The sequence below is a fragment of the Nuphar pumila genome, chromosome 14, assembly GCF_984573655.1.
Source record: "Nuphar pumila chromosome 14, dmNupPumi1.hap1.1, whole genome shotgun sequence".
NCBI lineage: Eukaryota > Viridiplantae > Streptophyta > Magnoliopsida > Nymphaeales > Nymphaeaceae > Nuphar > Nuphar pumila.
In genome coordinates, this window is record NC_143262.1 from 16,472,015 (window position 1) to 16,495,692 (window position 23,678).

The 23,678-nt window shown below is 37.8% G+C and overlaps 1 protein-coding gene across 1 annotated transcript; it reads left to right on the plus strand.

Moving 5' to 3' along the window:
- The first annotated feature begins 1,582 nt into the window (after positions 1–1,582).
- On the plus strand, positions 1,583–20,673 carry LOC149816506 (uncharacterized). Its single transcript, XM_089986598.1, has 7 exons — positions 1,583–1,823; positions 1,973–2,018; positions 11,774–11,844; positions 16,436–16,530; positions 19,784–19,851; positions 19,967–20,077; positions 20,389–20,673. The coding sequence occupies exons 1-7, from the start codon at positions 1,661–1,663 to the stop codon at positions 20,537–20,539; spliced, it is 705 nt and encodes a 234-aa protein (XP_089842724.1). The 5' UTR covers positions 1,583–1,660; the 3' UTR covers positions 20,540–20,673.
- The last annotated feature ends 3,005 nt before the right edge of the window (positions 20,674–23,678 follow it).

The following is a 23,678-nucleotide window of genomic DNA, read 5'->3' on the forward strand; positions in this document are numbered from 1 at the left end:
ATGCCCCCCAAGTTCGCCTTTAGCACGTCATGAATGAAATGTCAGTACCCCCCATTTGGTACTCATCAATAATCTTAGATATCGTTATTGAAGCATTTATTCTAGGGGTGCAAATGGGTCAGATTTGGGTTGGATTAGGCCAAATTTGAAATGAAAACAATAGATCAAATCAGCTCTAGTGAGGTAAGGTTGAATAAAAATCCAAAATACATGTGGTAATATTGAATCCAGACAAACTAGAACAAAAAGAAGCTATTTACATGTAAAAAATGCAATCAGATTGGATTTTGATTCAGTTCAGTTCTAAATTTGACTTAAAATACAGATCTGAATCTGACCCAAATCTGAAAGTAATCCAATGAAAGAGATCCGAATCTTCCAAATGCATATTCGAAATTTACTTTAAGGATCCAGATCCAAAATTAACATGTTGGACTCTGATAAGATATCAGACCATATATATCCATTTGAAGCCCTAATTTATACCCTTCCAATTGGTGTCTTCTTCACTCCATTGCTTATGTATCTAGTAGTGATTATATGTTAAAAGGGCAGTTTATTGACAATGCCTAGATTGAGGGTTATCTCTTGAGAATAATTCTTAACTTCACTCAGCCTTGCTAATCTCACCCAGCCTTTACAACCACAAACCCCAACCTCTGTGGGTCTCACTTGCACGGAACTACAGTAGGGTGATTTTTTTTTAATGAACATGTAAGGGTCTGTCTAACCCCATTTTGCCTATAAAAATAAAATAAAAATAAAGCGATGTTATCCCATCAATTGTAATAAATAACACTGCTCAAGATGAACTTATAAACAAGGTTAGAATTTAACTGCATGGACAAACAACTAGACAAGTGAGCTTGTTCATGATGCAGTTGATACCAAACGAAATGCAGCATTTTCAAAATACCGCCTATTCTGAAAATAACGAAATAAAAGCATATAGTTTTTACAATTTATTTATGCAGATATTTCCCAAGGTTTTCTTCAAAACTATCCCGATATTTTGCCGAGAACAAAATTTATTTTTAAAAACCCAGCTATGCCACTCCATGAAACTGTTTGACTATCGAATTACGTGCACGCCCGCAAATCGCACGTCTCTCTCTCTCTCTCTCTGAGACGAAAAATACTTCCGTGAAAATTATTCGACTTTAAAGAGTAAGTTGTAAATCCAATAGCTGCCACGTTAAATCTGCAAAACTGCATCCGTTTTGGACTACTACGGAAGGCCATTTGGGCAACATGACACGAAGACACGGACATTTACACGTATAAAAATACCATTTCATATATTTTTAATATCAATAAAATTCCTTTTAAATATTAAAATATATAAATTATAGTTTTTTATTGATTAATAAAATTAAAATTTCCGTGTTCATGTGCCCTAGTTAAAAAAAAAAAGAAACTTGAGCATCCAACCCACGTGTCGTATCGTGTAGTGTCGTACCCGTATTTTTAGTTGTGTTGACGACGACGAGGCATCTGAGCTTGATTTTTAGATGACCATGGCGTTTACGATGATGTACTCGCCTCTAAAATACGTGGCTTGGATAAGACTCCAAAAACCTTCCATTCCCTCTACGTTGCTCTCGGAAGAGAAAGAGAAGGATGGCGAGAATCCGGTGTTAGGGTGGTGGTGGTGGTAGTGATGGCGACGTTATGGTGGTGCTCGGCGATCTCTCGGCCGTCGGCGACGCCTCTGAAACCTCGCTTCCGGCCGATGTGCTCTTCCTCTTCCTCGATTCCGGCGGTCCGTACGTCCAGGCGACTCGCCTCCCTCTCGCTCGTCCTCTTCCACTTGTTCTCCCTCGGTAAGAGATGAAGAAGACGAAGAAGAAAGGAACGAAGAGAATCTTGTATCCTTTCCGTTTCCATTTCCGCTCATTCTGTTTCTCGGTTTTCTGCTCTCTTCGCTGAACTCTTTTTCCTCTGTTGCTTTTGCATCTCTCTCTCTCTCTAGATAATGGCGCTAATGCTGGCAGCATCTTGGACAAATATGTGAAGAGGTATCGCCAATTCGCGCACTCTGCTTTTTATTTTCTCTTTTTATCCAAATTCATGATTTTTACATGAGAAGGATGGCTGAATGGTCTGCAATCCCATTTACTTGAGCTCCTGCGAGCGGAAAATGGTCGTAAAACCTGCTGCCTAATAAGAACCCCAGGTTCTTGTGGGAGTTGTTGCTCGATTTACGCTCAATTTCTCTTGCGCAAATTCATAATTTTCGTGATCTCAGCCGCTCATTGTTTGGAGTAATGGTATTTATCTTGGGCAAATTCCTTTTGTGTGAAATAAGGTATATTTTATGTGACTTGAAGGTTCACCACGTATGCAATGAGAATGAGAAATGTGATTTCTGTATGGTAAAGTTGCAATTGTCTAAGGGACAAGTACACCATCGAATCTGCAATGTTGAGCTTGAGGAAGGGTATTAAGGACATACATGGAATTCCCATTCGGAGATGTAATATTGGGTAAATTGCCGCCACACTGTTTGCGGAGGGTCTTAGATCAAAATTCAAAGCTGAGATGAAAATAGTCGGCATTATCATGATTGCAGTTTTGTGCTTCAATCGTGAGGGAAAATATTTTTTGTCAGTCCAAAATACTTGGTGTTCTGACTGATATTTAAAAAATAAAAGGATTTAAGTGGGGGAAATGTTTCAAGTATATAGTGTAATAATCTGCACTTTATGTCGAGCTTATGTTCCCTACTTAGTCAACCTTACTGTTGAGCATTATAGGAGGTGATGATTAACATTCTTTTTCCATAATTCTAAAAATAGAGAAATTGTTTTTGATATAATGCTAATATGATAAAATGATTAATTAGAAACATGATTTGATGTACAAAAAGCCAATGAATCATTTTAGTATGTATCGTTTAACTGTACAAAGTACAAACAGTTATTTAGTCAATTAAATGACATTATTAAGGATATATATATATATATATATATAACCAATTTAATGATGATTGAGCTTTGGTTGGTCTGATGCCTCTGCTATCATTTGAGTGGTGATGGCTATAATATTAGAGCTTGGAGGACTTTTTTTCAATGTTTGGACTTTGGAATGGAAACCTTTAAGGGTTTGGAAAGAAGAATTGTGAGCATATGAAGTGGTGCTTTTGTTTTGATTTTTATTCATTCTCAATCAAATATTAAAGCCTAAGGGCTTGTTTGTTACACACAGAGTAGGGCGGGAGGCAGGCAAATGCCGTCAAAGTCGTTCCCCTGGGGGGAGGGGGGCAATGTGACTTTGACGGCATTTTATGCCTCCACCCATTTAAATGGGTGGGCCCCATGAAACTTTCTGTGTGGGGTGTTCGTTTCACCCTTTCACTCCCCCCATTCAGGGTGAAACAAACGATCCCTAAAGCTTAGGTGGAATCTGTTTTGCTGAGGAATCTACATTATGAATGATTATATTGGTTTGGGAAAATTAGAAGGGAGAAAGCGAAGAATGGAGAACAGATCATTGTTCTCCTTCGAAACTCATTACAAGGCCACTTAGTGTATAAAACGACCAAGATACCTCAAATTAAAAAAGAAAACAACAAGTATGTACGTATGACCAAGAGCGCTCATTGTAATCAGCCCAATCAATTGAGCCGAATAGGTTCACTGGTACATGGGTGTTAGGGCTGCAAACAAGCCAAACCAAGCCAAGTATGGTTTGTTTGTGCCTATGTCACAATGACACTTCACTTAGCATGCATATCCCATATCGACATGACACGACACTCGGACACTTCACAGACATGATATGATGCTTCATCAACATAGTCAAACCAGTTTCAAGCACAGCCAACATTGTGTCATTAACTTTATCTATTTTCTTTTATGATCATAGTTACTTATTTCATATTCACTTGGGTTATGTTTCTTTTAAATTTGTCATCAATTACATTACATTTCAATTTCAACTTAGTTTCATTATTTGATATTCCTAAATATAGCAATTTAAAATTGTTGTTTAATATACACACTCACACACATACATACATCTATGTGTGTGTATGGACGTGTCTCCGTTTCCTAATTTTTGAAAATTATCGTATTGTACTAAGTGTATCCGCATTGTGTCCCGATCTCGCATCCATATCCATGTGACATAGGTTTGTGCTCATCTCAACAAGCTTGACCACTACTCATGCTCAATTCAAGATTGTCTTGAACTTGAACCTGTAATAAAGTAAGCGGAAAAAGATATAAGGAATGCTAAAGCATGCCCAATGTCCTATAAAGGACAACCACAAGTGCAATCACAAAGAACAAGTCCACAATTGACAAATACAAAAGCCAACAAAGGTCTTACAAAGAAAAGAGGATGTTATTGAACAGAAGGGTTTGGAAAAGCCTATCTTAAAAAGGGGTGAAGACCCCTATTTATACAACTAAAGGGGAGGCCATTGAGGGCTCCCACTAAGAGTCGTTGGGGGTCCCAACGACTCTTAGTTGGGACCCCAATGCAATCCAATAAAAAAGAAAAAGGAAAAAGTACAAAAAAATAAAGAAATAAAGAAAGAAAAAGAAACTAAAAAAATAAATGATTGAAATGCCCCTATTGAGCAGAAATACAAGAATACCCTTTATTAGGTATGAAGCAATATATATATATATATATATATATATATATATATATATATATATATATACTTAAGTACATATGTTTTGACACCCTCCCTCAAGCTTTACGGGGAGATGACCGAAAGCTTGTTAAGCAGAAAGATATAGAGAGGAGCAACAAGAGCTTTGGTGAAGAAGTCCGCCAACTAGTACTTGGATGTAATGTATAACAATGTGATAGTCCCTCTTAGATATTCATCACGCACATAGTGACAGTCCATCTCAATGTGTTTAGTACGCTCGTGGAAGGTATGGTTGCTTGTGATATAAATGACTCTTTTATTATCACAACACATCTTCGAAGGTGTAGAGATGACTATGCTCATATCACTAAGAAGACTACGAAACCACACAAACTCCATGGTTGTAGTGGCAATTACACGATATTCAGCTTTTGTTGAGGACAATGATACTTTGTGCTGCTTCTTGCATATCCAAGAAATCATAAAGTCACCTAAAAACACACAGAAATATGTAGTTGAGACTCTATCATTGGGATTTTCCCCCCAATCAACATAAGTATAAGCAATTAAATCAAGTGACGAATGTGCGGAAAGAAAAACTTCCTTGGTTATAGTGTTTTTAGTGTATCTGATGATTCTTAAGACTGCACTCATGTGCACCGTTGTAGGTGCGTGTTGAAACTGACTGACTGAATGAATTGTATAAGCTATGTTTGGCCGAGTGATGGATAAGTATGTCAGAGACTCGACAAGTTGACGTTAGGGAGTAGGATCTTCAAGAAGAGTTCCATCTTCCAATCTCAATTTGGCATTAATAACTTTAGGGGTTTTTGTCTTCTTGTCATCTGAAATGTCGGAGTTTGAACAAATGTCAGCTGCAAGTTTTATTTGAGAAAGAATGTACCTTTTTAAGGAGTACGCTACTTCAATACCTAAAAAATATCTTAAGAATCCAAGATCAGACATGTCAAATTTTTTTTTTAAACTTTCTTGATATCATTAATTCTCTGCGTATCACTTCCAGTGATAATCATATCATCTACATAAAGCAGGAGAATAACCACCAAAGACTCTATACTTTTTACAAAAAGAGTAGTGTCAGTATAGTATGAACGAAAACCCAAACATGTCATTACATTACTAAATATATCATGCCAAGCTTTTGGGGCTTGTTTTAATCCATATAAAGCTTTGTTGAGTTTAAGAATTTTATCATTACCAATACATACCTCTGGCGGTGGATTCATGTAAACCTCTTCATTTAGTTCACCATTTAAAAATGCATTTTTAACATCTAATTGATAAATAGGTCATTTTTAAATAGAAGCAACAACAATAAGGGTCCTAACACTAGTCATTCTAGCAACCGGGGCATAGGTTTTCTCATAATCAATACTGTATTCTTGAGAGTATCATTTAGCTACTAACCTAGCTTTGTAGCGTTCTAAGGACCCATCGCTCTTAGTTTTGACTTTATAGACCCATCTACAACTTATAGATTTCTTTTCCATAGGTAATGAAGTTATTTCCCAAGTTTTTGCTTTTTCAAGGGCACTAAGTTCTATGTTCATGACTTCAGCAACAAAACACAACAACAACAACTACGCCTTCATCCCAAAACAATTGGGGTCAGCGATATGAACCAAAAAAGAAATTCATTTTGGGTCTTCCACATGAATCCTTTTCCTCCAATCATTTCTATCCAACGCCATGTCCTCGGTGAGGTTCAAAGCATTCATATCCTTTCCTATCATCTCCATCCAAGTCTTCCTAGGCCTACCCCGACCTCTTTTAACTAATATATTTTCCCATTTCTCCAACCTTCTAACTGGAGCATCATTAGGCCTTCGCCGAATATGTCCAAACCACCGTAAACGATTCTCTCGCATCTTATTTTCAATGGGTGCAACACCTACCTTCTTACGTATCTCTTCGTTCCGAATCTTATCTTTTATTGTATTTCCACACATCCATCTAAGCATCCGCATCTCAGCTACACTCATTTTTTGAATATGATGTCTCTTGGCAGCCCAACATTCCGTACCATATAGTAAAGCGGGTCTAATAGTCGTCCTATAAAACTTTCCCTTCAACCGCAATGGCATTCTACGATCGCACAGCACTCCAGTAGCACTTTTCCATTTCATCCACCCAACCTTTATCCTATGATTTACATCTCCATCAATTTCTCCATACTTTTGAATGATGGATCCCAAATATTTGAAATAATCATTCACCGGTATATCTTGCTCACCAAGCTTCACTACACTCCCATCCCTACTTCGTTGCTTACTAAACCGACATTCCATATATTCAGTCTTACTCTTACTCAACTTAAAACCTCTAGCTTCCAATGTCTGTCTCCATAATTCTAACTTAGCATTAACCCCAGCTCTAGACTCATCAATCAAAACAATATCATCAGCAAACAACATACACTACGGTACATTTTCTTGAATTGATCTCGTAAGCTCATCCATCACTATCGCAAATAGGAAAGGGCTTAAAGCAGATCCTTGATGTAACCCAACCGTTATCGGAAAATTGGTTGTCACCCCTCCACAAGTGCGGACATTGGTTACTACTCCTTCATACATATCTTTAATTATACTAATGTACTTGAGAGAAACACCTTCATACATATCTTTAATTATACTAATGTTCATGACTTCAGCCCAATGAGAAAATTTTTTAGTCTCATTATAGTGGGATGGTTCATGAAATGAATATAACGCAATTAGGCATGACCTATATTTTGGTGTTAGTGAATCATAGGAAACAAACCTATTAAGGGGATTGGAGATACGACTGGATCTTCTAAGTGAAGTTTCCTCTATGCTAGAATCTTGGGAGTATTTTTCCAAGCCATTCATGAGAACTTGTTGACCACGCCGAATATAGGTTTGAATTGGTCTACTATCAATGATATCGTTTTCATGTATTATTTCATCAACATTATCATTTTCAATATTGTTAAAAGGAGTGTCCTCTTGGTCATTCACCGAATTTTCATTAGGAATCACTTCTTCTTGAGGAAGAAGATCAAACAATAAAGTATATTCGCTTTCACTAATGTCTTTAGATTTCTCAAAGCCATTTTCATTTTCCAAAAAGGTTACATCTTTAGATACATATAGTTTGTTATTTTTGGAGTCGAAGCATCTAAATCCTTTTTTATTTTCTCCATAACCTAATACACATTCAATAGCTTTTGGTGATAATTTATCTCTTTTATGTGAAAGAACAAAACATTTACAACAAAAAATTCTTAACCTATTGAAATCGGGTATTCTTTCAAATAGTTTTTCATAGGGAGATATATTTTGTAAAGATGATGAGATCATTCTATTTATCAAATAAATTGATGTTAGTGCGGCTTCGGCCCAAAAACTTTTTGGAATTTCTTTTGAAATAAGAAGAGTCCTAGTAGTTTTCAAAATGTGTCTATGTTTTCTTCCGGTTAAACCATTTTGTTGTAGAGTTTTAGGACAAGATTCTTTATGGCAAATTTCATTGGTTTCTAGATAATTTTGAAACTCGTTTGACAAGTATTATTCACCTGAATCGGACATAAGGATAGTGATATTACTTAAAATTTGATTTTTGACAATCATATGAAATTTCTTAAAAAATGAGAAGACATCAGATTTTAAGTTAAGAAAATAAATCCATACATATCTAGTAAAGTCATCAATAAAAGTAACATAATATGAGTATTCTCCTTTTGATATGACAGGAGAAGGGCCCCACACATCCGAATGAACTAATTCAAAAGGCCTCTTAGACACAAAGGTTCTATTTGGAAAAGAAGTGAATTTCATTTTTCCAAAAATACAATCCTTACAAACAAAATTTTTCTCATTACAATTTTTTTTCCAAAGGAAAAAAACTACATTTTTGAGAAACTTGGATGTCTAAGTCTTTTGTGCCAAGTCTCAATATTTTTATCTTGCACATAATTACAAAAAGAGTTGGTGGGGAGTTTCAAGTAGTTCATGTAATAGAGATTCCCCCTCCTATGGCCTTGCCCAATCTGTTTTTCAGACTGGAGATCCTGCACAGAGCAACCCTTATTTGAGAAGGAGATTTTACATTCACGATCGAAAATTTGAGAGACGGAGAGAAGGTTTAAATTTAGTTGTGGAACTGACTCTAACATTTGGCAAAAAAAAAAAATTTAAAGTGCTTAATATTCCAACACCTTTGATTTGTAAAGATGTTCCATCGGCAGTTGAAACATAGGAGGTTTTTGAATTAGAACGTAAGTCGGTTAGCCCATTTTCAACTGGTGTCATATGAAAAGAAGCTTTTGAGTCAAGGATCCAAGAAGACATACCTGGAGGAGAGGAAGAGGCAATTGCGGCACCCGATGTAGATGGAGATTTGAGTAGAATTTGAAGCGCCTCCGATAGTTGTGCAAGAGAAAAGGATATTTTTCCTTTGGTTGAATCTTCCTTCCTTGGGGTGGTTTCTTCAACAGAAGCAACTCTAGGTTTGGGAGCTTCATTTATCTTGGGACAATTAGGTCTTATGTGTCCCGGTTCTTGACAATGATGGCATATGACCTTCTTATAGTTTCCATTATAGCCATTTTGCCTCCCAAAATGTGGAGGCTTGTAGGTCTTAACATGGTTGTCGGGTTTGGATACGGTTAAGACTTCATCTCCTCTTTTTATCATGTCAAGACGAGTTTTTTCTTGTCATATTTCGGCAACCACGTCTTCTAGGGGAAGAGACTTAGATCTATGGAGGAGAGAAGATCTAACTTGCTCATAATCGGGCCTAAGCCCATGTAAAAATTGGAAAAAGTGTTCTTTTTCCATTTGTTCTCTTCTAAGCTCTACATCTTAACTAGCCACCTACTTGGGTTCTAGGAGAGAGAGCTCATCCCATAAGGGACTAAAAGAGCTAAAGTAGTCACAGACACACATGTCCCCTTGCTTAATGGTGTGAATCTTTTTTTAATGAAAGAATTGTCTAGCGAGGTCTTTTTATGTGTACATACTTTTCATGAAGAACCATGACTCGTTAGCTTTACGAAATTTGGCAATGTTTGCACAAATTTTTAACTTCACATTGTTCATAAACCATGCAAGTATCTTTGCATGTTTACTCTCCCAATCCTCAATCTTGGATTGATGTTCTTCAATCGCCTTGATTCGTGCACCTCCTTCAAAAGCCTTTTCTTGTCCTCCTTCCATTTTGGTAAGTTGAAGTTGAGGTTCCGGAACGGTGCCCATCACATAACCCCAAAGCTTTTTGTCTTTGAGGTTGTTCTCCATAACGGATGCCCATACCAAATAGTTTGTACCATTTAGCTTGAAAGAGATATCTATTTTTTGTTCACCCTCCATGGTGATTTAGAGAGAGGATGAGCAATGAGAGAAATACAAGAAAAGCAAATACAACTTTAACAAGAATCAAGAGCACAACCTTGCTCTGATACCATGTAATGAAGTAAGCGGAAAAAGATATAAGGAATGCTAAAGCATACCCAATGTCCTATAAAGGACAACCACAAGTGCAATCACAACGAACAAGTCCACAAGGGACAAATACAAAAGCCAACAAAGGGCTTACAAAGAAAAAGAGGATGTTATTGAACATAAGGGTTTGAAAAAGCCTATCTTATAAAGGGCTGAAACCCCTATTTATACAACTAAAGGGGAGGCCATTGGGGGCTCCCACTAAGAGTAGTTGGGAGCCTCCAACGGTCATATTAATGACCGTTGGGGGTCCCAACAACTCTTAGTTGGGACCCCCAATGCAATCCAATAAAAAAGAAAAAGGTTAAAGTACAAAGAATTAAAAATAAAGAAAGAAAGAAAGAAAAAGAAACTAAAAAAATAAATAACTGAAATGCCCCTATTGGGCAGAAATACAAGAATACCCTTTATCGGGTATGAAGCAATATATATATATATATACTTAAGTACATATGTTTTGAGAGAACCATGGTGCTCAAGCCTAAAGCTTGAGCTCAAGTTTGCGCTTGGCTAGAGTCCAAGGTAAGTCCTACAAAAGAAGATGAAAAATGAGGAGGTAAGAAATCAAAGGGCATGAAGATAAGAATTAGGGTTTCCAATATGGAGGAGTAATAGGCAGAAGAAGAAGAGAGGAGTGAAAATGAGAAGAAGAGCAGGCAGAGAAGAAAAAGAAAATGAATCACATGGTATCTCCTTGCACTGTCAGATATTTATCCTTGTCTTTGCCTCTTTGAAACCCTATAAATTGAAGAAGAGGGTTTTGGTTCATAACCCTTTGGTCTTTAGCCTTTACATTTTAAGAAAATTAATTTCTTTGACTCATATAATGATATTTATATACAAGTAAATTAACTATCTTAGACAAGCTTTAACAAGCTCAAATGAGCTCGAGCTCACAGCATAGTCTCAACTGATCTAAGCACAATCTTGCCTTGTTTAAGCAATTGAGCAAGTCAGCTTATTGTGTAGCCTAAAGGGTGTGATATGGCTATAAGTTTACCCCTTTTTTTAACCTTTTCATGGACTAATAGGCCCAGGCTTATGCTTGACTTTGTGGATCATCTAACCCAATAGTCTGGATCATACCTGGTCTACAATTGGCATATGACAATGTACTTGGATTGCTACCGGCTACATGTTGGAATCAAATTGGAAACTGTTGATCCAATCAATTGATTTTTCCTACCATTTGTAAGAAGTTTTTTCTTCAACCCTCTACATTGTGTGCCATCCTGTTCTGTACATTTCTTGTGGAAGTTTAAACCATGGTTGTACTTGTAAGCTCTCATGCTACTACTAAGCTGGAAATCAGGCTGGTTGTGTGCTTTATTTCCATGTTGGTTTCTGGATTCAAAAGATTTTTGCAGAAGTAACTGTCTGTCTGTCAGTATATTGCAACATGATCATATTATTTATTGCTATTTCTTCTTTGGAAAGGAAGTTATCCTTGTGTAGAAAAAGGATGCCCTATCTTGAGTCTTTTTTGGCAATGTCTAGCTATGAATCTACCTAGATGGTATTATACGCACTTGTAGTGATCCTTGGTCTGTTAGTGACATTTCTGTATTCTATTTTTATGTTGTCCTGATATCATATACTTCCAACTGTGGGCATAGCGTGAATTTACAAGCTTGGTTTAGCATATTTGATAACATGCCTTCTTTCATCCTTTTAACATCAGGAAAAAGCTTGATCCACTGGAGGCATATGTACCTGCTGTTATACTGAGCCAATTTCAACTCAAGGATCTAGGTAATGACTTGTAACTGAATATGTTTCTTATATTTTCAAGTTGGGGTTAGAAGGAGGGAGATATTAGCGTGAGGTTGGGTCTGGGTCAGGATCCAGGACCTGTGTACCCGTGTTAGTCCATGTTGTTTTATTATATTTTTTCTTTGCCTTAAATGCCCCTCATTAGTATTCTTTTGTATTATATGTAAGCGAGGGTATTTCTGGAATGCCACTTAATCAATAGATCAATATAAAGGAATAGTTATAGCAAGAGGCATGATTTCCCATATTGGGAATCGTGTGTATTCAGCCCCACACATTGCTGTTTTCTTTTCTTTCTCCAAGAAACTCAGAAACCCTAAATCTAACATGGTATTAGAGCCATGATCCGGATCAGAACTGGTAAATCTTTGTGACCTTCAAGATCTGATTTTTCTTCCTCCAGGTAATCACCTATTTCCTCTAATCTTTTTTCCTTCATCAAGCTTTCTTCAAATTGTGCCCCTTTTCTTCAAATCTGCGTTTTTTTCTTCTCTATTATTATGATTCAAATCATTAATCTTGATTCCCATAAATCTTGTTTGTGTTTTCCCAAAATGTGTTTGGGTTTATTTGAGTTTTCCCTTCTTGATATTCTTGGATCATGTTTTCTTTCTCAAAACATGTTTGAGTTTTATCTTTGTAGATAAAATTATTTAATCTTTCCCTCTGATCCTTGTTTCTTGCTCTTATTTTCTGATTGAATCTATTCTCTTATATATCACACAATATTTTTGATATATGTTTGTGGTGTGATTGCAAACCAACATTGATATTGATATGTGGGTTTGCTGAAAATATCCTTGTTGATTATTGGTAATCGTTGGGTTCTGTTTTAACCTGATCTTGGAAAAAAAATCCAGGCTTATTTTACTTCGTGGTTTATCGCGTGATATTGTCTTTGCTCATTGTTGTTTGCTGCCCATGATTTACAGTGTGATATTGTATTTTCTCATTATTGTTCTCTACTCATGGTTTATCGTGTGGTATTGTTCCTTCTTCATTTATTCCTCATGGATCCAAATCCTTCTCAAGGGTCTATCTCCGCCAATTTTCTCAGCCAATTGATCTCTGGAAAATTGAACAATTCTAACTTCCTTACCTAGAAGAGGCAAATCATTCCTTTTATCTGGAGTCAGGATCTTGTTGATCACCTAGATGGATCAGTAGCTGCTCCATCTGATTTTTTTGTCCATGAAGTTAAAGATGACAAAGGGGTTGTCATCGCAATCAGAAAAGTTCGTAATCCAGATTATACCAACTGGATGAAGAAGGATCAGAGTTTAGTAGCATACATTACTTTCACTCTATGTCACATGGGTGTGGGTGCGGGTGCGGGCGCGGGTGCGGGGATTCGGCACTTCCAAAAAACCCGGGTGCGGGGGTGCGGCAGGGGAAAAAATGTAAAAAGGGGGTTGGGGAATAGGCGGGGTTTTTTTTTCAAATTTTGCAGTTGACAGCTGCTGCAGCTGTCAGACTAGCATAAAGTTTTTTTAAAAAATTTCGAAGCCCATTTGGGCAAATTATTTTTTTTTTAAAATGGACATTAATGATCCTGGGTGCGGTCAACGCACCCAGGATCGAGTTGACCGCACCTTGTGCGGCACCCGCACCCGCACCCGCGTCGAGTCGCGTCGACGCGGGTGCGGCACCCTCCTAGCCGAATCCCTGTGACATAGCTTTCACTCTATCTCAGGAAGTATTAGTGGGAATTCCAAATGACTGCAGTGCCATGGTGTTATGGAATACGTTGATGCAGACTTATTCTCATATTTTAGAGGCTAAAATTATTTACCTAAAAAGAGAATTCCAGATGTTGAAAAATAAAGCATCCATGTCTATTATGGAGTACTTCAACAAAATTAAGTTTATTGTAGAAGAGTTAGCCTTGATTGGATGTGAAGTTTTTGAGAAAGACAAAATTCAGCAAGCTCTAGTTGGTTTAGGACCCGAGTTTCATATGTTATCCACCACCTTGCAATACACTGGAACTGTTTGTATCTTTGATGATATGAAAGCCAAGCTTCTTAGTTATGAGATGACATTGAAAGGAATGTCAAACATCGAAAGGGCTGAAGTAAATTCACATGACGTGTTAGTTATGAAAACATTTATGAATTGTGGACGTGGTAGAGGCAGAGGTTTTTATCGGGGAGGACGTGGAATACTTCCTATACCTAATAGACCCCCCTTTGCAGGAAGAGGTACTTCTAATAATAATATTCTTACATTTTATATCTGTAAAAAGAAGGGTCATGTAAAGGCAAAATGTTGGTTCAAGGATGACCCAAGATATAATTCTGACTCTCGAGGTAAACCTCTGTCTAGTGATCAACGACAGAACAAGGGACAAAATGGTTTTGACAAGGAACTTCTTTTGGCTACACTTTCTGGGTTGAGCTTTAAACAAAATGACCAGGGTGTTTGGTACGTGGATTCAGGGGTTGTCAGTAATGTCACAGGTGATGCTGCTAAATTCTCTAGATTAATTCTATTTTCTGGTAAAAGTAATATTGTTACCGGAGATGGTAGATGTCATCCTATTACACACTCCAGAAATATTCTTATTCATTTATCTCATCCCAATCACTTGTCTAATGTATTGTGTTCTCCCAACATTAAGAAGAATATAGTCTATGTTTTTAAACTTTTCGATGCTACCAATTCTTATATTGAGTTCATCTTTTGTGTATGTAAAGGATCTTCAAATGAGGAAGACATTCGCATAAGGAGAAAGATGTGACAACATGTACGTCTTCAGAGAAGATCCCTTGAATGCTTGAGCTAAATTGGATAGTCGTTCAAAGCCTAAGTCCTCTACGTGTGTCTTAAGTATTTCAGAGTCTGGTTGGTCAAGTGTTTGACGTAGTAGGTTTGGTCATTGTGGTGGAGTCTTTATTGAAAGATTAGTCTCAAATAAAATGTTGCCTAAATCTGTCTTGGATCAAGAGTCTGGTGATAGTTTATGTCCTAATTGTCAAGTTTGCAAAAGTCATGTACTTTCATTCAATGCATATAATAAAAAGACTTCGAGACCTTTTGAAATTATTCATTATGATGTATGGGGACCCTCTCCACTTGTCTTTTTCTTTGGTAGTAAATATTATGTTTCATTCATTGATTATTATTCTTGTTAAACTTGGATATTCTTCTTGAAACATAAATTTGAAGTTTTTGGTGTGTTTAAACAATTTTGTGCCTATGTTCGTACCCAATTCTCCTTGAACATTCTAAATTTTCGGTGTGATGATGGTGGTGAATACTCGTCGAAGGAATTTATTGACTTTTTACGAAATAATAGGATAGGATTAATTGAAGAGTTTCATGCCTGCGGATACCTCAACAAGATGACATTGCTGAAATGAAGCATTGCCATATTGTGGAGAGTGTGATGTCCATCATACATACAAGTAAGATTTCCATAAAACTATAGATCGAGGCGTTTCATACAGTTGTCCATATGATAAACTGATTGCCCATGAAACTCTTGCAAAATAGCTCTTCTTACTATATGTTATTCGAGAAGCATCCAAATTATAATGAGTTAAGGGCGTTTGGCTGTGTATGTTATGTTCATGTGGACAGTCAACTGAGAAACAAATTTCAGGATAAGCTTATATCTGCCGCTTTGTTGGATATGTTGATGACTACAAAGATTATAAATGCTACGATCCTAAGTCAGGAAAGATTAAAATCTTCAGAAATGTTATATTTGCCGAGTGCAATTTTTCTAATGATAAGTGCAGCAATCATGTTTTGCAGGACAGCAATAGTCTTGAAGTATATCAGCCTTGGTTGGATGATGATTTATTTTCAGCAATGAGTTGCGGACTGCAGAACAAGTAGTTGACTTATTTACCAAAGGCCTCACGAAGAACAAATTTTGGTACCTGAGAAGCAAGTTACCCATGGTTGATAACCATGTTCAATTTGAGGGACGCTATTAACGTGAGGTCGGGTCTGGGTCAGGATCCAAGATTCGTATATCTGTGTCAGTCCATGTTTTATTATATTTTTTCTTTGCCTTAAACGCCTCTCAATAGTATTCTTTTGTATTATATGTAAGCGAGGGTATTTCTGGAATGTAACTTAATCAATGGGTCAATGTAAAGGAATAGCAAGAGGCACGATTTCCCATATTGGGAATTGTGTGTATTCAGCCCCGCACATTGCTGTTTTATTTTCTCTTTGTAGGAAACTCAGAAACCTTAAATCTAACAGGCGACACACAAGGAAAGCACAAAAATACTTTCATTCAATAGGGTTTCAAGAATACGTAAGCCTCTTAGGGGTCAACCTTTTGTTTGATTCTCAAACCGCAAGTTGGACATAAATGTCCTTGTGGCGTTGGCCAGAACAAATACATTACAAAAACACTAAGAAAACACAAATATAGACCTATGTAAATAGTATACATGACAAAAAAAAAAGAAATACCGACCATGCCTCTAGGTGCAACCAACCTATTATTTTCGCAAATATTAGAATGTTTTGATTCACTACTTTTATTTTTTTCATAATTTTATATTTGGCAGTATTTTATTTTGATAATTTTCTCTATGTTCTCATGCAGAAACGTCATTGGAATTTGATCGGCCAAAATATGCTGACTGTAGATCTCTCTTGCGCTCAGGACCTGCTGCATCTCTTCGTATAAATATAAGAGCGGTAATGTCCTGTCTGTTATTTGTATGAGAAGATTTTACTATTGCTTTGGTGTGTGGCTGTGCTCGTTCATTTTATGTGGATTAAGGATACTTCTTATTTGTGTGTGATATATGATTAATCTTGTTAAAACCATTTCTGCCAAACTAAAGTTTATATCTAAGGAAAAATAATCAGTAAATTCATTCCAGGCAAGTTTTTTTCTGTGTATTTGAAATCCTCTCGGTCATGTGATTGAGATTCTAAATTCTCACATTCTATTTGAGTAGTACCTTTATGCAGAAGTTACACCGGGAATTGCTATTTATTTAACTTTAACTCAATTACTGAGATACAGTGCTTGTTCTCTGCTTTTTAATTGTTATCCTCTCTTCCAGTACAAACATGCACCACCATATCCTCCATTTTGAGTCAGACAAGGTTTCTAAAGTGCAACAAAAGATGATGTCAAGATTCCTTTCAGTCCACCAGTATGGCTTGCAGCACAGTTGCTTATTTAACCATGAAAATTCATACTGGCACCTGGGTTTCCTTACTTTTTAGTTTAATTGTCACAAATATCATCAATAATGTCAACTTATTGTGCTAACTTTGCAAAGCATGAAATACCTGATAAAGTCTTGATAAATTCAGTTCATCACCTATTTTGTATATATCACGATTGAAATGTGATGTAACCCGTTTTTTTATGTTTTAGTTTTCTTTATATTTTCAAATATTATCTTTATTCTTGTTTCTTTTTTATTTTAAAATTTACCAACAATTTCCTAAAAAATATATTTTTCCTGATTATGACTATGGCTGCAATTATACATCCTAGAGAAACTATGAAGTATGATTTGTTTCTGGTATTGGTAGATAAGAGCATTTATGACTTTTTAACTGAACTATTTCATTGCTGAATTATGCTACTCCTGTAGGGCCTCTTGTTCTAACGATGCTGTGAATTCAAAAGCATTGGGATTGCATTTCAGAAAATGAAAAGTAATTCTAGATTGGTGTAAATATTCCTAAGATCCACATCTTCTCAGATTGCATGTTGACTCGGTATCTGATGGTTGCCTTTAGACTAGCAGGTTTTTCAATATGTTTGTATGAGGCTTTAAGTGTTTGGATGTCTTAGTTCCACGTGTTTGTGCCATTCACATCTGATTTGTTGTTAGCCCTTAACTAGCTCCAGTGTGACTGGTTTATGTGGCTTGCTTGGGTCCGAACCATGGGCACCTAATGCAACGATGGTGTAAAATAAACAGTATCACATGCATAATTGGTTTCTCTTTCCTCAGTGCCAGAGAGTTTAGATGTGATGCAGGAGACAATGATTTTATCTTATTTTTCCTTTTTTGGGATGGCTAAACTGGGGAAGAGTCCTCTATGCAATTTTAACCTGAAATCCCTGGTTAAAGATGGTATTACCGTCTGTCTATTGAATGCAACCCTAACTTGCTGGATACATAGTACATACCAAGTAGGTTTTTGTCTGTGCATTGTCTATGGCATACAGATGTGTATGGATAGGGTATGGTATGAAATATTTTAAGGGGGATTTTGCTTAAAGGAAGACAGGAACACAGACATAAAAAAACATTTAGGCAACGCACTTGATGTTTTTCTTTTAATCACCTTTTGTTGGAAGTCGTGATTATGTATTTGTGCTGAAGGCCTATGAAAAATTACTCTCCTAAGGCTGAGTCCCATCTTTTCATAAGCCTCCCCAACAATCTAGTCAAATGTATTCCTGAATGAATTCGCTCAACTAGTCAGCATCTTGAAGATGATTTTTGAGGCACTATCTCAAAGAGAAATTTATAATCTATAGATATCTTTGTCCATGCTCCAATCTCGTTGGGGTTACAATCAGAAGGGATTTGTGCATTCTCTATGATGTGAGGTAGAGCTCCTTGAGTGGTTGAAGACTATGCTATATAGACATGGACATGGGTCCAGGACATTCTATGTCATAGAGACACAGACGTAGGTCCAGGACGCATACATCAACAAAGTTGGTATGACATAGGAATTCCGTAAAACTAGTACAAGAGGACACAGTTGTACACTGTATAGTTATGTGTCTGCATGATTAAGTACATTCATAACTCCTAATCTAGAGCAGTAAGGCATGACTATCATATCAAGTACAATATTTGAACAACCATTCTAAGCTACGGTTACTCATTGAACATTAAATACTAAATCCAAGTTAAAAAAATTGAAATGCATGTAACAAATGACAAACTTTAAAAGGAAAAAACACAAATAGCTGCAGAAAAAGGATCAAGTTCGGGGCAAGATAATGACAGTGTCCAATGCAAAGTTTGATTGTGTCCCTGAAGTGCCATAGTGTATTCAGTGTCATGTGTTGATACAGACACACTAGGTGAGATATCCACGTGACAAGTTGAAAAAAAAAATGCATATGGGAGAACCAGCAAGGTCCGGTGCCTAGTTATTTTTCATAATTCATCAGGCAATCGTAAGGAATGAACATTTGTAGATGGTCACTAAGCTTGCTTCATGCGTTTCTGTGGCATTCTTTGAACATTTAATCAGCAGGAGCCTTTGTCTGGTTGGTTGTTTTGCAAACTGAGTTTCTTCCATTCTTTTTACAAGTTTCACCTGTTGAATGTTATCCCTTGCTTCTTGACTGTAACCCAGTGTTGTGAAATTGGAAGTGGTTTAGAATCCAAGGAGGGTTAATTTGTATCAGATCCAGAAAACAGGCTTGGATCGTTTACACATGCACACGTTATTTTTATTAGTAATTTCATTTTGACCATATGAAGTGATAGCAAAAGTAAAATTTCTAAAATCAGCCAATAAGTGAACAATTCAGATATGCATAACAGTAAGATTAGGATTGAGATCTTAAGTATTTTTTTATGTTCTTTTCCTTTTTATAAGGTATTTTTGGAAGCCTAGGGTAGTAGATTTCTAATCTACACCTAGTTTCTAAAACTGTTGTCTTCCCATGTTTTTCTCCCCTTTATTTAGGTTTGTTAAAAGTGTAAAATCAGGAAATCAACAGAACCGGTGAAAATGGTGGTCTTTACTATTTTTTGCCATTTTTATATCATAACCAATACCCTTAAATCTCGGAGCAGGTTGATTTCATTTGTTGACATGATCTAGTAACATATTGAATTGGGTGTGGTAAAAATTGAAGTGGCTAGGTGTGTCCTTATTGTTGTTTATTTGCTTTATGGCAGTCATGTCCCTGAGTACCTTCTAGCTTTGAAACTTCTGTTCGGAATTATAGGTTGCACAATATGCATCTGAAGATGGTAAAGGCAAGATTGCTACTGACTCTGTTGATCAATGCCTTAGGTACAACTTTTCATATGCTGGCATGTTATATACTTGTGCAACTATTCTTGTAATTACATTCATAGGAATCAGATCTTGACATGTAACTCTGACTATCATAAACATGGTTCTTCAGGGCCTTGGAGGATCTTGATTCACTGCTGCTGCATGCGTCAAGGAAAGACCCTTCAGCTTCAGTGGAGTCCATGAAGGCAAAAATAAATGCTGCTGTGCTAGCATTAGACAAGTCTCTCTCTCTCTCTCTCTCTCTCTCTCTCTCTCTCTCTCTCTCTCTCTGGGCCTGCCCTCCTCCAAGGTAAACCCTGGGTGGGGTCAGTGACACCCCCAAAGCCCTTAGGGAGCCTGCCAGTTAAAGGCACCTATATACCTGGTAGGAGTCGAACCTGGGATGAAGAGTTCAGCACCTTCTCCCCCGGCCCACTGCCGCTCAGGCGACCTGGGCGGGTATGTGCGTGCGGGTATATTGTATCCTATCTAATCATTTCATTGTCTCAAGTGTTTCTAGTTAATGAAGTATTGATTTTTCTGAAAATGCAGCCTGCTGCAAACTGTGCCATCTGAGGTGCTTGTTAAAGCTAAAGTCATAGCTGATGCATATAGGGGGCCGGACATGCCTCTTTCAGAGGAGGGTGGTGGCAGCTCTGAAAAGTTGGATCCAGACATCAAGCGGTTGGAGGAACTCCTCTAGAAAGTGCATCATGTGTCGTACGTAACTCTTTTCCTCTTTTCTGTCATTTTGTATTTGTACTTTTTATGCATAACAGTAAAGCATTGAAATTGTAAGCATACAGAAATCCAAAAGATAGATTCTTTTGTAGCGTCTCTCGTGGGCATGGCGTTACAGGACAACAAAATCAAACTGGGTGCGAGCCCACCCCCATGGACTTATGCAACGCATACCTATCTTGGCTCTATCAGTCCAGCTTGGAGAGCCCCTACCAGACCCACTCTGGGTCACCACCAAGTTACCCGCTTGGGCTGGCATACAATCCTTGTCCTTCAAATTTACTACAATCATGTTCTGCTCGTTGGTTGAGTCAACAAATGGAAAATTGAAAAAGGAAGATGATGTGGGTCCCAGCCACCGCGAGGCTGTGTTTATTGCCTTGTCAAATGTTTTGGTGGGAGTTTAATGTTTGTTGCCCTGCCGGTCTGTCCCACCCCTGGTCTAGTTTGGGGGGTCGGGGAGGGGGAGTGGGCTGGACTGGCTTGTTGATGGACCATGGGCTGATGAAAGCTGGCCGGACCCTCAGCTTGGTTTGGGTTGCCTAAGACCCAAATGCTGACTTGTGCCTGGCCTGCAGGCAGCACATCTCCTGTGCAGCTGGGCCTGATGACCAGCCTTGGCTGTGGATCTTACCTTTACCATAATAACTCGCCAAACTATTGGTTCTGTCCCTCTGATGCATTAAAAATTACTGATGCCAAGAAGGGCTCCTATCATCTGATAGGGACAATTTGTGAATGTCAACAAGTTGATGGTAGTCACGAGTTTGAAACTCTCGGTGGATAGGGGACCGGGAGACCTTAAGGGTTTTACCAACTGGATGCTACCAATGTATGGTTGGTGATTTGGGGGGGGTCTTTGTTTAGATCGCTTCTTTGAGCCCAGCTAGGCCTGGTATAAGTTGAGCATTATTCAAGTGGCGGGTAAACCCGATGGCGGGTTTGGTTCATGGGTAGAAACTCGTTTTCCATGGATTCAAGGACTCTGTTTTGCAAACACTGTGGTTGCAAACAATACCTTGATTCCATGGAACTGACGTTTCCAGTTCCACAAGCCAAACATGCTTTAAATGGATCTTTGTTGCAGAATGTCCTTCAGGCGGGCTAGGCTGGTCCCTCGCCAAAACCTCCTCATTGATCAGCCTCTCGGATCTGTCTGGCTCATTGATCCAAATACTTCGCACCGGGGAGCCCGAATCCCGAATCTGAATTGGTTTCTTTCAAGTAGAAGGGGCAAAGTATGGATCTCGGACTATGTGGTCCAACCCAACATAGCCCGTGGTCCTGCTCCATTGAGAACCTCTGGAGGTGGGTCCCAAAATGATGCACCGCGTGGGGCCAGCACCAGACTGAGCCAAATGAAGTCAAAGACACATCAGCAGCCAATCACGCGCTTGTTTGAGTCTTGGCCCCTTGTCGGTCCTTGGCCGTTGTGTGCCCAATGGCCCCACGGCTTCTCAAAGGGAATGACAAAACTACCCCTTTGTTTCTGTTTTGGCTAAAATGCCCCTGTGATTGTTCCTGGACTTGTCGGTGGGCTGATGGACGGTTTTGTATTTTTCTAAACACCTGTTCATGGTTAAAGTTCGTCCTGACATTACAGGTAATTTTTTTTATAGAAGACCAAAAAAATGCAAGATATTACCCAGCCAATAAAAACTTAAATATCGGCTAGAGATCGATTTTTAGTATTTAATTATCTATTTATTTTAAATTTTAATCCTTTTTTGTGCTTTTTAAATTTTTTTTTTACCTACCAGGTGCACGTCACCTTGTGTTGGGACGTTGCAAGTTCGAATCCTAATGGTTTATGGTTGTGACCCCAGCTTTCTCTGTGGAAAAAATTATGTTTTTTATCCTTTTGCCAAAATGTGAGAAAATTAAAAGTTTTCAAAATATCAGGAGAACTTGGCTGCCGATATTTACTCCAAAAAACGTTTCGTCACTATTCATGTGCATTATTTATTGTTATGGGACCCAAATTGATTTTGAAAACCATTCAAAAAAATGGTCGATTTGGATTTTGAAGCGAACGAGCTAAATCGGTCATTTTTATTTCTAATATAAAAGCGCATTACAAATTATGAAAAGATTATTAGAATATTAAAATATTAAATTAATGTAAATATATTAAAAAGCAGCCGAGGGATCAAGTTCGTTGGATGCTAATCAATATTGGGCCGTGGGCAGTACGATAAGAATCGGCTTGAGTCGCCCGATTCACAATGATACAGAACACTATTATCGAGGGAAAACCGGTTCACATCAGCCACGAGCAAAATGATTGTGAATCCAGCTAGCTCTCACTGTGCCAACCTCGACCAAATAAGGGGGGCGTTTGCATCGCCTTCCGCGAGATACCCACCGTGCGGGCCCCATTTGCATTCTTGTGCCCACGCAAATGCGGGACACACAGACAGAAAGTGAGTGTCCCACGAATGCGATTTCGACATCCATCGGTGTTCTGCCCCCCTCCCCCACAGAACAGGGAGGTACGGACAGCCCCAGATGGTGCGTGAAACAAAAAAAATCTGTTTTTTTTAGGGTGCTGGACAGGGCAGGACAGCACGTCCTGTCCTTTTTGCAGACGATCTGTGACATCCGATGTTGTTAGGTGGTTCATCTGCCCAGGTGTACGGAGCACATTGGGTTTTAGCAATGTTGTCAGTATCAGTGCGTATCGGCCTGATACGTATCGTAATGGTAGAAAATCAATACACTTAACTCTCCTGAATCGGTTATTTTTTAATAAAATGTAAAAAATATTTTTAATATTATTTTAATGGCTTTAACACGTGTCACATTCCAGACTCCGACGAACTTAACAAGAAAAGTAGTCTGTCGATCCTTAAATAAAAACAATAAGTTGAAAGAGTTATTGCATGTAACCATTCATAAATAATTGCTTGCTTATTTATGCTTCTAAAATTTATGGCTGATGTTCTATTAACAATTTTCTAATCAACTAACAGGATTTCTTAAAGGCACAAGTATATTATTTAAAATCTCTAGGCCATCTATCACTTAAAAGTGATTTATCATTGTTGTATAATTTATGGCAATAATTCATTACAAAACTACTATAACGAGACTTGCAATAG